The 12,955-nt window shown below is 42.1% G+C and overlaps 1 protein-coding gene across 2 annotated transcripts in view; it reads left to right on the top strand.

The window, feature by feature from the left end:
• The window catches only part of NKD2 (NKD inhibitor of WNT signaling pathway 2), a 186,381-nt gene extending 181,840 nt beyond the window's left edge, over positions 1–4,541 (top strand). For both annotated transcript variants that reach the window (XM_044294075.1, XM_044294074.1), the window contains exon 9: positions 1,715–4,541. In XM_044294075.1, coding sequence (XP_044150010.1) covers positions 1,715–2,283 — 569 coding nt within the window. In that variant the 3' untranslated portion in view covers positions 2,284–4,541. The remainder of the gene's footprint in view (positions 1–1,714) is intronic.
• The last annotated feature ends 8,414 nt before the right edge of the window (positions 4,542–12,955 follow it).

The raw sequence follows: 12,955 nt of genomic DNA, 5'->3' as shown, positions 1-12,955 counted from the left end.
ATTTTTTTTTTCTATGAACTCGCCATGCCCCTCATGTCTAAAAATGCCCTCCTAAAAGGAATTTGGACGCATCTAGACTGCAAAAAAGTGTCACACATGTGGTATCGCCGTACTCAGGAGAAGTTGGGGAATGTGTTTTGGGGTGTCATTTTACATATACCCATGCTGGGTGAGAGAAATATCTTGGTCAAGTGCCAACTTTGTATAAAAAAATGGGAAAAGTTGTCTTTTGCCAAGATATTTCTCTCAACCAGCATGGGTATATGTAAAATGACACCACAAAACACATTGCCCAACTTCTCCTGAGTACGGCGATGCCACATGTATGACACTTTTTTGCCGCCTAGGTGGGCAAAGGGGCACACATTCCAAAGAGCACCTTTAGGATTTCACAGGTCATTTTTATACACATTTTGATTTCAAACTACTTACCACACATTAGGGCCCCTAGAATGCCAGGGCAGTATAACTACCCCACAACTGACCCCATTTTGGAAAGAAGACACCCCAAGGTATTCCGTGAGGGCCATGGCAAGTTCCTAGAATTTTTTATTTTTTGTCACAAGTTAGCGGAAATTGATGATTTTTTTTTTTCTTACAAAGTCTCATATTCCACTAACTTGTGACAAAAAAAATAAAAAATCTAGGAACTCGCCATGCCCCTCACGGAATACCTTGGGGTGTCTTCTTTCCAAAATGGGGTGACTTGTGGGGTAGTTATACTGCCCTGGCATTTTAGGGGCCCATATGCGTGAGAAGTAGTTTGCAATCAAAATGTGTAAAAAAATGGCCTGTGACATCAGAAAGGTGCTCTTTGGAATGTGTGCCCCTTTGCCCACCTTGGCTGCAAAAAAGTGTCACACATGTGGTATCGCCGTACTCAGGAGAAGTTGGGGAATGTGTTTTGGGGTGTCATTTTACATATACCCATGCTGGGTGAGATAAATATCTTGGTCAAATGCCAACTTTGTATAAAAAAAATGGGAACTGTTGTCTTTTGCCAAGATATTTCCCTCACCCAGCATGGGTATATGTAAAATGACACCCCAAAACACATTCCCCAACTTCTCCCGAGTACGGCGATACCAGATTTGTGACACTTTTTTGCAGCCTAGGTGGGCAAAGGGGCACACATTCCAAAGAGCACCTTTCGGATTTCACCGGTCATTTTTTACAGATTTTGATTTCAAACGTCTTCTCACGCATCTGGGCCCCTAAAATGCCAGGGCAGTATAACTACCCCACAAGTGACCCCATTTTGGAAAGAAGACACCCCAAGGTATTTTGTGATGGGCATAGTGAGTTCATGGAAATTTTTATTTTTGTCACAAGTTAGTGGAATATGAGACTTTGTAAGAAAAAAATAAAATAAAATAAATAAATCATCATTTTCCGCTAACTTGTGACAAAAAATAAAAAGTTCTATGAACTCACTATGCCCATCAGCGAATACCTTAGGGTGTCTACTTTCCGAAATGGGGTTGGAAAAAAAAGGAGAGTCAGGGAGGAGGCGGTAGATTTTTTTATTTATGTTCCACATGCTGCAGGAATTTGTTAAAAAGTCCCACAACCTGGACAATCCCTTATAGGTGTTAAAATACTCAGACTAAATATTAATAAACCGATGCAGCATAGTGTATGCAGCAGAATATAACAATTATTAATTAACTTTGTCTTTATGTTGAGAGCTTTCTTTTGTTGAATGTTTCTGCAGGGTTACCTGATGACCACTGTAAGCCAGAACAGCACAAGAGTAATCATTCTCAGAGGAGGTCACATTCACAAGAATCAGATACCCATCCAGTGCATCACAGGAGGTCACAGGTATTTAGCGATTATTCAACTCCACTGATAGAACCAATGCCTCGACTACCTGAAATGCAGCAAAGGAGCAGGAGCCAGGATAAGCAATTTATGAAGACACCCAAAGGATGTGTAAAACCTTCCACAGTACCCAATGGTATAAGTGGTGGAAAATCAGGAAAAGTTATGAACTACAGCATGCCAGTGACTCCATCTCAAGCTGTTCAGAATGGGCAGGATATTTATCACCTCCAGCAACAGCAATACAACCACAAGAGGTACAGACAGAAGAGCAAAGATGTTCATTCACCTATCAAGACCTCTCATTCCCAACCAGCTGTAGAGCATGAATTCACCCGGGACTTCCCACCTGTTCTAACCAATGAGGGCTATGTTATTCCTGTCATACAAAGACATGAGCATCATCATCACCATGAGCACCACCACCACCATCATTACCACCACTATCATCAGTCATAAAACATAAACATATACAGAGAAAAGCACAGGAATGAACTATTTCTCTTTCAATTGCAGTATTCCAGTTTCTACCTATGGCAAGAAAATTAGCTACGTTTTATCTCAGGTTTGTACAGCTCTGTGGGCTGTACTTCATGTTTTTTTTACAGGTTCTTTGTATGTATACTCTTGATTTATAATCAAAGCAATTTAAAACCACTGCCAGTGTAAGCTACTATATTATTTGGTATAACCTAAGATATATATTTATATTTTTAGAAGAAACATTTATAACTAGGTAGGACAGTTTTATAACGAGATTATCATACCTGTGACCATTTTCATTATCTTAATATTTGTACAATTTAGCAAACAATTTGTGTAGTGTGCATTTAGCATTGCATTACTTATTAGTGTCCTCACATGTATTGAAAGCATATTAAACTGTCAAAATTGTAACCGTTATGGATGAGTTCAGTTAGGTTTGCTAAAATAATCTAAAATAGGACAGTTTGTGCTGATGTGGCCATTTGTTGCTCCTGTCGATAAAATGGCTGCAGATAGGACACTGGAGGAGATTTATCAAAACTGGTGTAAAGGAAAACTGGCTGCCTAGTTGCCCCTAGAAACCAATCATATTCCGCCTTCCATTTTCCAAAGGAGCTCTGAAAATTGAAAGGTTGAATCTGATTGGTTGCCAGGGGCAACTAGGCAAGTTTTCCTTTACACCAGTGTTGTTAAATCTCCCCTGCTGTATTTATTTAGGGAAAGGGATTTGTAGCCATCTCTTTGTCTGAGTTAAGCTTTCTATTCTTCAGATCTGTCAGAAAAAGATAAATAAAAACTGTTATTTTGAGCATAAGTTATGATCAGTTTGTGTCACTTTCGTCAGAGATCAGTTATTTTTGATGGGAGAAAAATTCCTGCATGCAAAAGACGGATCAGTTATTCTTAATGCAAACTGATGCTAACTGAAAATAAAGGATCCCTTCTTGTTCTGACGGGTCAGAAGAACCAAAAGCAAATTTCTGACAGGAGAAAAATTCCTGCAAAGCAGGACTTTCTCCATTCAGAAATAACTGATCTGTAATGGAACTGACAGAAACTGATGCTCAAAATAATGGATTCTTTGTTTTTCCTGTTCTGACGGATCAGAAGAACGGAATGCTAAACAGTGATGTGAACTCAGACTTGGCTGACTCCTTCGCTTTATTTTTTTTCTTGCTTCTCCCATTTTGCGTCTATAGCAGAGTGTTGTCAGATGGGTAGCCTCCTTGGCTTAGATGATGTTGCATGATGATGATACTGAGTTCACAGTTATCAGATGCTGAAACTAGTGACACCAATAGCAGCAGAAAAGGACAGGATACAAGAAAAATAAAACAAACCACCTGTGAGTTGGTGATGATGCAGCTGCAAAGGTATGCAGCCTGTTGTACTTCATTGAGGACATTCTTTTAGATGCATTTAAACAAGGGCCCTGACTTATCATGCCTTCACTCCTGATTTCTAGCCTCAAAAAGTGGATTTGCTTATGCAAAAATGTTGCGACTTTTCGCAATTTTTCACCACTCACACCAGTTTTGAAATATGGGTGGGGACGTGGTTAGCTATATTAAGGAGTTTCACTCCAGATTTATCACCAAGACTTTTTGAAAAAGTCGCATTCTCACTCAAGTAGGAAGGTGGAGTAGGAAAACTGGAGTAGCATTTCTAGACAAAAGAATTAGGTTTAACAATGAGACAAATTTATCAAACATATGACATTTGATAAATGTGCCATAAAGCAGCGGTCCCCAACCGTCAGGCCATGGCCCAGGACCTGGAAGATTGTTTGCTGGGCCGTAGCAATCAAGGCCGTCTTTAACACAGTACTAATGAAGCGCTTCCATTATGAAGGCTCTGTACTCACTGCTTCCTGGTCCTCGGCTTGGCTGTCGGCTGTGCAGGGCTGCGCACAGCGTGAGTGCGCACTGTGATCTCACACTGTGCGCCGCACCCGCGATACACAGCCCACAGCAGGATGGAGAGGATCGCGATGGTGAGGAGCAGTGGCGTCCAGGAGTTTTTTATTTGCGCTGATGGCTGGCTGATATGGGGGGGCTGATGGCCGTCTGACATGGGGGGCTCATTGCCGTCTGACATGGGGGCAGATGCAGGGGAGGGCTGGCAGCCTTAGTCCTGGGGGGAAATCCATTCAAGTGGCCCATTTTTAGCCCCACCCATTATTTAAAGCCCCTCCTACATATAATAGGCCACTCCCAACAAACACTGTACAGCTGACATTCTATTGTTGAGGCCTGTCTCTACACATCATACGGAGAGGGGAGGGTCTGTCAGCAGGCTACAGCCAGGAAGCTCCTCCGCTCTCCTCCCTCCCCAGATCCTGCTCAAGGCCTGTGGTTCCCCCCACCATCTGCCACCTGCCGTGGCCTGCTGCCCCCCTTGGACGTCCTCACCCAGCTCTGAATACTCCTTCTGCAAATGGCAGGGGGAGGAGCCGGAGCATCTCCTCTCCTACATAGCACCACATACCTCTTACATCCAGTGATGTCACCTTTGTTGTAGACGTTCTCTTTCCTCATCTTCTTCATTCAGACCAGACCGCCATGATAATTTTTCAGCCATCTCCCGATGCAGAGATTGACAAACAGACATTAGTTTCCCACATTTTCATCATCTTCACATCTTCTGAACACCCTTTCCTGCCACCCCAATACTATACTGCAGAAACAGTCCCTCTGGAAATACTACTACCACACAGATAGTGCCCCCTTAAACAATTATTGGCACACAGTGCTCTAAAAAATAACTGCGCCCAGACACTAGTAGTATAAAGATGATGTCCCCCAAAAACATTTGTACTAAGCCTAAACTGTGCCAGAGTGCCCCCAAAGTAACAGTACTCCCCAAAATCCCACCAATAGAAATAATTCTCTGCCAAAGCACACGTAGTAGTAATAATGCCCCTATAGTGCCCTAGTAATCATGTTCCTTATAGCCCCCCAATAGTAGTAAAGCTCCGCATAATACCTCCTAGTAGTAATAATTCTCCCTATAATATGACACTACATGAAATACCCCCGCTTAGTGCTCGCAGTTGAGCTAATGTCCTCATAATGTATGCCAGTATAAAATACCCCTATATAGTGCCCCAGTAAATGCCCTCATAGTGCTCCTCTCCCCCTTCCCCATAGTGTCCCCCATAATATGCCAGTAAAAATGCCCCTTCTTAGTGCCACCAGATGCCCCAATAGTGCTTCACTCCCCCATAGTGCCCCCAAATAATGCCACATAGTTCCGCTCTCCCCTATAGTGCCTCCCATAATGTGACAGTAAAAAATGCCCCCTTAGTGCCACCAGATGCCATAGTGCCCCCCATAATGTGCCAATAAAAAAGGACCCTTTAGTGCCCCAACTTCCCCATAGTGCCCACAAATAATGCCCCTTTGGTGCTAACAGATGCCCCATAGTGCCGTTCTCCCCTATAGTGCCCCCCATAATGTGCCAATAAAAAAAGCCCCTTTAGAGCTCCCATATTCCCCATGGTGCCCCCCCATAATGTGCCAGTAAGAAAAGCCCCCATAGTGCCCCCCAAAAATGGGCAAAAAATAAATGTCCCCAGAGTGCCACCCCAAAAAAAAGGTGCTGTGACAAATGCCAGATGTCCCCATAGTGCCAGCTCCCCCCGCAAAGAAAAAAACTAAAACACCAGTACTTACCTCCATCAGCAGTGATGCGATGCAGGCCTCTTCCAGCCTGTGTCCTCCGCTGTGTGCTGCCTGGCTCAGGCAGCGCAATGATAATGACGTAATCACGCCGCCTGAGCCACCTCTCCCTCCCCTGCCCTGCCCTCTCCTCTAAAACCTAGGGCGAAAAATACGGTACAGTGCAGCAGAGACCCTAGTCAGTTTATATAGTCGTTATATAGTGTTATATATTTTAATATGCACCTTGTGTTTTGTTATGCGCGTGAATCAGTCAGCGCCGACCAACACCTCCTAAGCCCCGCCCTTGAACACCCCACCCCACCCAGTCCCTGGGAAAATTGTCTTGCATGAAAACGGTCTTTGGTGCAAAAAAGGTTGGGGACCACTGCCATAAAGTACTCTAACACAGCCTTAACAAAACTGACTTTAGATATTCCAACATGAAAAAACTCAGACATAAATCAGATATAAAATAAGTCTTTCAAATAATTAAAGTGAAAAAATAAATAAAAAATTAACAATAATTGTGACATTAATAATTGAATATGATATTTTGGTGCATAGTGGTTCATAATTCTCCATATTACGTATTGACACTCATTTGGAGTAGATGGATCTTTGCTCATCATTAATGGCTGATCGAGCTTTCACTACAGTACTAATTTGTTATTTCAGGTATGTATATTGTCAGTCATGTGACAACTAATCTCCATCCAGGGTAAGGATCTGTCCTCACTATATTTTTCAGCCTATCTTACAAGTATGTGTTGGCATCCTTTTTTCAGTATACTTTCTGTTAAGCAACAACATGTGTACCTCTATTGTATACTGAAAGTGAAGTGTAATCCAAGTCTTATGAAGATTGCAATTAGGAGTTGATGCATCATGTGACCCAGCTAAAATAATAATAAAAACAATATACACCTTGATTTTAATTTTATTTTCATGCCCTATCATTTGTACTGTTGAATGTAAATTTCTGTGATGGTTCTATGTATATGTAAAGTGTCTTATACACTGCCTGTCCCCAAAAAAAGTCACCACCAAAAAAAGCCTTTAGCTTTGATTACGGCACGCATTTGCTGTGGCATTGTTTCGATAAGCTTCTGAAATGTCACAAGATTTATTTCCATCCAGTGTTGCATTCATTTTTCACCAAGATCTTGCATTGATGGTAGAGTCTGACTGCTGCACAAAGCCCAAAGCCTTCTCCAGCACATCCCAAAGATTCTCAATGGGGTTAAGGTCTGGACTCTGTGGTGGCCAATTCATGTGTGAAAATTATGTCTCATGCTCCCTGAACCACTCTTTCACAATTTGAGCCTGATGAATCCTGGCATACAATTTGAGCCTGATGAATCCTGGCATTGTCATCTTGGAATATGCCTGTGCCATCAGGGAAGAAAAAATCCATTTGATGAAATAACCTGGTCATTCAATATGTTCAGATAGTCAGCTGACCTCATTCTTGGAGCACATACTCGACCAACTGCAGCAACCCCAGATCATAGCACTGCCCCCACAGGCTTGTACAGTAGGCACTAGGCATGATGGGTGCATCACTTCATCTGCCTCTCTTCTTACCATGATGCGCCCATCCCTCTGGAACAGGGTAAATCTTGACTCATCAGACCACATGACCCTCTTCCATTGCTCCAGAGTCCAATCTTTATGCTCCCTAGCAAATTGAAGCATTTTTTCTGGTTTGCCTCACTGATTAGTGGTTTTCTTACTGTTACAAAGCGGTTCAGTCCCAATCCCTTGAGTTCCCTTCGCATTGTGCATGTGGAAATGCTTTTACTTCCACTATTAAACATAGCCCTGAGTTCTACTGTTGTATTTTTTTGATTTGCTTTCACCAAAGGTTTATGTGATCACTGATTACGATCATTCAGGATTTTTTCCCTGCCACATTTCTTCCTCGAATATGATGGGTCCCCACTATCCTTCCAGTTTTTAATAATGCGTTGGACAGTTCTTAACCTAATTTTAGTAGTTTCTGCAATCTCCTTAGATGTTTTCTCTGCTTGATGCATGCCAATAATTTGACCCTTCTCAAACAGACTAAAATCTTCTCCACAACCACAAAACGTGTCTTTCGACATGGTTGTTTAAGAAATGAGAAGCAACTTATTGCACCAGTTGGGGTTAAATAACTTGTTGCCAGCTGAAAGATAATCACCCATGCAGTAATTATCCAATAGGAGGCTCATAACCATTTGCTTAGTTAAATCTTTTTTTGGGGGGGGACAGGCAGTGTATAATCAAGTTTCTATTTTATAGGGGTTGCCCCATTATAAACCTTTATTCTTTATCCACAGGATAGGGGATAAGTGTCTTATCATCATGGGTCCAACCACTGGGCCCCCCGCTGATCATGAGACTGGGAGCCTGGCGTTCCCCTGTTTGCATTAAGTTGTGGCAACGCATGTGTGCTGCCACCTTATTCAACTCAATGGGACTGCTGGAGATAGCTGAATGCGAACACTTGGCTATTGCTGTTAGTGCCATAGAGTTGAATGGAGCAGCAGCGCTCATGTGTGACTGCCACTCCATTCATACATAGGGCCACCATTCTAGTGATCGGTGGGGATTCCCAGGGTCTGAATCCTATCAGACACTTATCCCTTATCCTGTGGATAGGGAATAAGTGTTTGTAATGATACAACCCCTGTAATCCCTTCATGACCAAGCAATTTTCCTTTTTTTTTTTCATTTTAGTTTTTTTACTCCCTGCCTTACCAGATCCATAACTTCTTTATTTTTCTGTTCAGCCATGTGGGGTTTATTGCGAGACACATTGTACTTTTGAATGACACCATGCTAAAGTCACTACAGGCAATACAGAGATAAACCTGTGGTGATGAGAACGGTAAGTAGGACTCAACAACTGTGCAATGGTAGGGTTAAACAGCAGGATCAAGCTAAATGGTAGAGACAGACAACATGTCTGGCCTCAATGAGCACAAGATGGCTACTGCTAGAAGAAGGTGCAGAACCCAAGGGCAGATGGGAAATTAAGGTGGCTGGAATGGGCAAACTTATGAGACCTCAGAAGGAGATAATTACTGATATAGGAAGTGGTATAAAACAGGCTGCATCAGATTCATAACATTAGATGGTGCGGTTTGCAAAGTAATTAGCAAGGGGCAATACATTACAATGGGGAATATGAAAATGCACACAATTAAGCCTCATTCACACGACGGTGTTCGGTCATTGATTTCCATTGGTAATTTTGAGCCAAAACCAGGTGCGGCTCTAAACACAGAACAGGTGCAGATCAAAATCATTGATGGGAAAACACGGAAGTGTGAATGAGGCTTTAAAGAGATATTACTGCTTGGGAAGGCATGACACTGTGCTGGGAACGTTGCCACTTATGGATGATTCTGTCCATCAGCGGCCTCTATTCACTTACACTGGGGGCAACTGCACATGTGCTAATTTTCCTGCCAGTCCTCACTGTAAGTAAATGGAGGCCACTGACGGGTGGAATCCTCCATCAGTGGCCACGTTCCCAGCACAGTGCCGGCATGCAGATCAGTGGATCTGCATGTAAAAATGAATTATTCATATTAAACTATCGGACATCAGATTGTTTTCTCATTACACATTGTACTTCATGTTAATGGTAAATTTGAGACAATATGTTTTACTTTTATTTATATACAAATCCAAAATTTATAGAAAAATTTGCAATTTTTTGAAATTTGAATTTCTTTGCCTTTAAGACAGATAGTGACACCTCATAAAATAGTTAGTACATTTTGTAAATGTCTATTTATTTTTTAAGATGTTAGAAGGCTTAGAATTTTAAAAGCAATTTCCAAAACCCACTTTTTAAAGAACTAGTTCAGTTAAGTGACTTTGATAGGCTTACATAATTTAACCACCCATAAATTACCCCATTTTAGAAACTACACCCAAGTTATTTAAAACTGATTTTACAAACTCTCTGTTAATCCGTTAGGTGTTCCATAAGAGTTCAAGGAAAATGAAGATGAAATTTCAAATATAAAGATTCTCCATTTAAATCCAAATGTTAACAGCCAAACAAACCTAAATATTTATTACTTTAGTATCAATTGTATTTATTCAAATTTTTGCATTATATGTGAACATAGGAGAAAAATAAACATTACGAAACAGGTAAACCAAAATGAAAGCAAAAGTAATACCTTGTATTATGCTGCCCATATAGAAAGCATATCAACACAGACAGTCAGCTACATCTTTTACCATATCCCATCTGGCAAAGGGGTAGCATGTTTGCAAGATAACCATGGTAACCATTGGTTATAGGTTTTTATTCTGCATTGCAAAGATGGTGCGTAAGACAGTTTACATTGCATGTGGAAATTGAAGAACTGGGCAACTTCAGAGATAGTGGCATATGGGGGAGTTTCCAGTTTCTGGCTATGGCTTTCTGGAAGACGGTGAGGATGTGGACAACCACTTATCTAAATTCAAGAGAGATATCTTCTATTCCTATACCTAATATAGCCAATTCTAAGGTGAGCTGTATGATCAGGCCAGTCAACCTCCTTAATCAGTCCCGAAACACTACTCCATAGAGCTGTTACAGATGGACAATACCACCACATGTGAGAAGTGAAGCCCCTACCACAAAAGAGGCGCCAGCATAGGGGAGAATATGTAGGGGAGAAGTGTGCTATTTGAACTGGGGTATCTTTCTTTTCTCCTCAGCTTGGTTTATGCACTTGGAGGCGCTAATTGCCCAGTGAAGAGCAGAGTGCTATCTTTCCAAGGAGTATTCGCTACCTAGTTCCTTTTCCCATCTGATCATAAATGGGGATTTAAATGTGATCTCAGATGGCAAGGAGTTGAGAAGATTATGGATAAGCTAGAGGTTATAGGGACAGTGTCCACAAAGATTGAGTTTAGTTTACAGGACTTTGGTTCTGTACCTCAAGAGAAGGGGTGTATAGTTAATGTTTGAACTCTAGGTACTGGAAAAAGACCTTGTTAGGGAGGTCAAACAGGGAGTGAAGAGACAAAAAATCAAGCAGTCTCCCATCTTTATAAAGGTGACCTATGGTTAAAATACCCTTTTCCACACAGATGGAGAGAGCAAGTAGGAGATATGGGATTAGATATTCCAACACTGAGACTGGGAGGTCTAGCCCCTGCAGGTCCAAACATTTGCTATTCTGTAAGAGGTATTTCCAAGCAAACATGGAGGCATGCATTGTGTCCAGAATGGGAGGGGCAATCGGATTACCTAGTGCATGAGCAGCCAGGAGGGTTTTCAGGGATTTCCTTTTCACAAAATGTTCCTCAATCTGAAACCATTTTTGTGGACTAGCTGGCAGCCACAATTCCTTGACCTGGTCTCCTAGGCTAGCAATGTAGTACTTATAAAGGTTTGGGACCTCTAGTCCACCTTTCCTCAAAGGAGGGTGTAAGGTAGTGGCATTGACTCTAGGGCGTTTCTCTCCCCACACAATCTGTACCATATTAGCCTGTAGTTTTCGTATATACTGTTTGGGGATTTTTAAAAGTATGCACCAGAAGCGGTACAAAATCTTTGGCCGGATTAACATCTTTACTGCATTTACACTTGCAATCCAGGACAAGTAGACAGAGGAATACTTAATAAGGTAATCCCTTTTAAGTTTGTCTGATAAGGCATTGAAGTTAAGATCACTCTCTTAATAGTTGGGGGCGGAACTTAAACCTCTACTGGATGTGGCCCCTGGCTTCATACTGGAGATATAAGGGGAGAATGCTAGATTTGGAGACATTTAGCTTATAGTAAGATACATCAGAGAACTGAAGAATGCATTAAGCTGCTTCCAAAGAGTTGCCAGGGTCTGTTAGCGATAGTATGACATCATCAGCATATAAGCCTATTATATGTGACTGGTTCCCAACTCTAACACCGGCAACTTGGGGGGGGGGGGGGGGGGGGGGGGCTGAGTAGTTTGGTGGCAAGGGGCTCCATTACCAGTGTAAAAACCAAGGGAGACAATGGGTACCCCTGTCTAGTCCCATTGGAAATTTGGTATGGGGTGGAAAAGAAGCCAGATGCAGACACCCGTGAGGGGGGGGGGGGGGGGGGGAGAATAGAGGCCCCTAATAGTAGTAAGCATGTTTGGAGAACCTGCTCCAGGAACCCCCAGTGTACCCAGTCAAAGGCTTTCTCCGTGTCGAGGGATAGAAAGATCGAGGGGGTCCTGGAGATCTCAGCTATCTGGAGCAGGTTCAGCATCCTCCTGGTTCCGTCTCTACATTGCCAACGGGCTACAAAGCCACCAAGGAGGACAAAACAAGATTAATTTGTGTAGCTAATACCTTAGCAACCAGTATCATATCGACATTTAGTAATGATATTGGACGGAAATTGGCTTTGTGTGGCTTAGATACCAAGATAGCTTTTTGGATTTCTTCTGGGGAAATAGGTCTATTAAGGGTCTCAACTAGGGATGAGCAAGTCGACTTTGGGTGAAACATCCGAAGTCGATTTGCATCAAACTTTGTTAGATTACTGTACAGACTGAGTGTTCCGTACAGTATTAGAATGTATTGGCTCCTATTAGCCAAAGTTATTACTTAAGTGGTAACTTGGAACTGAACCAAAGTTCGGTAAAAGATTTTTTACAGTAGAATTTAATTTCTGAAGTTATTACCTGAAGTCTCACGAGACTTCGAGAAGTAATAACTTTGGCTCACTGGAGCCAATACATTCTAATACTGTACAGGGTGCTCACTCCGTACAGTATTCTAATGAAGTTTCATGCAAATTGACTTTGGATGTTTCATCCGAAGTAGTTTCACTCATCCCTAGTCTCAACCTCTGAAGGTGAGAGAGAGGGTAAAGAGATATCCTTTAGGAAGGCTGCAATGGAGGTGTCTGTGGGTTGGGTGGTGAGACTATATTCCTGCATATTATATAAGACGCAAAAGTGTTAGCTATCTGCGAGTGACTGTCGACGCATCGGTCAGATTCAACGATTCAA

This window comes from Bufo gargarizans, chromosome 5 (genome assembly GCF_014858855.1).
Source record: "Bufo gargarizans isolate SCDJY-AF-19 chromosome 5, ASM1485885v1, whole genome shotgun sequence".
NCBI lineage: Eukaryota > Metazoa > Chordata > Amphibia > Anura > Bufonidae > Bufo > Bufo gargarizans.
Note: the sequence above shows the minus strand (reverse complement) of the source record. Positions and strands in the feature narration are given on the sequence as shown.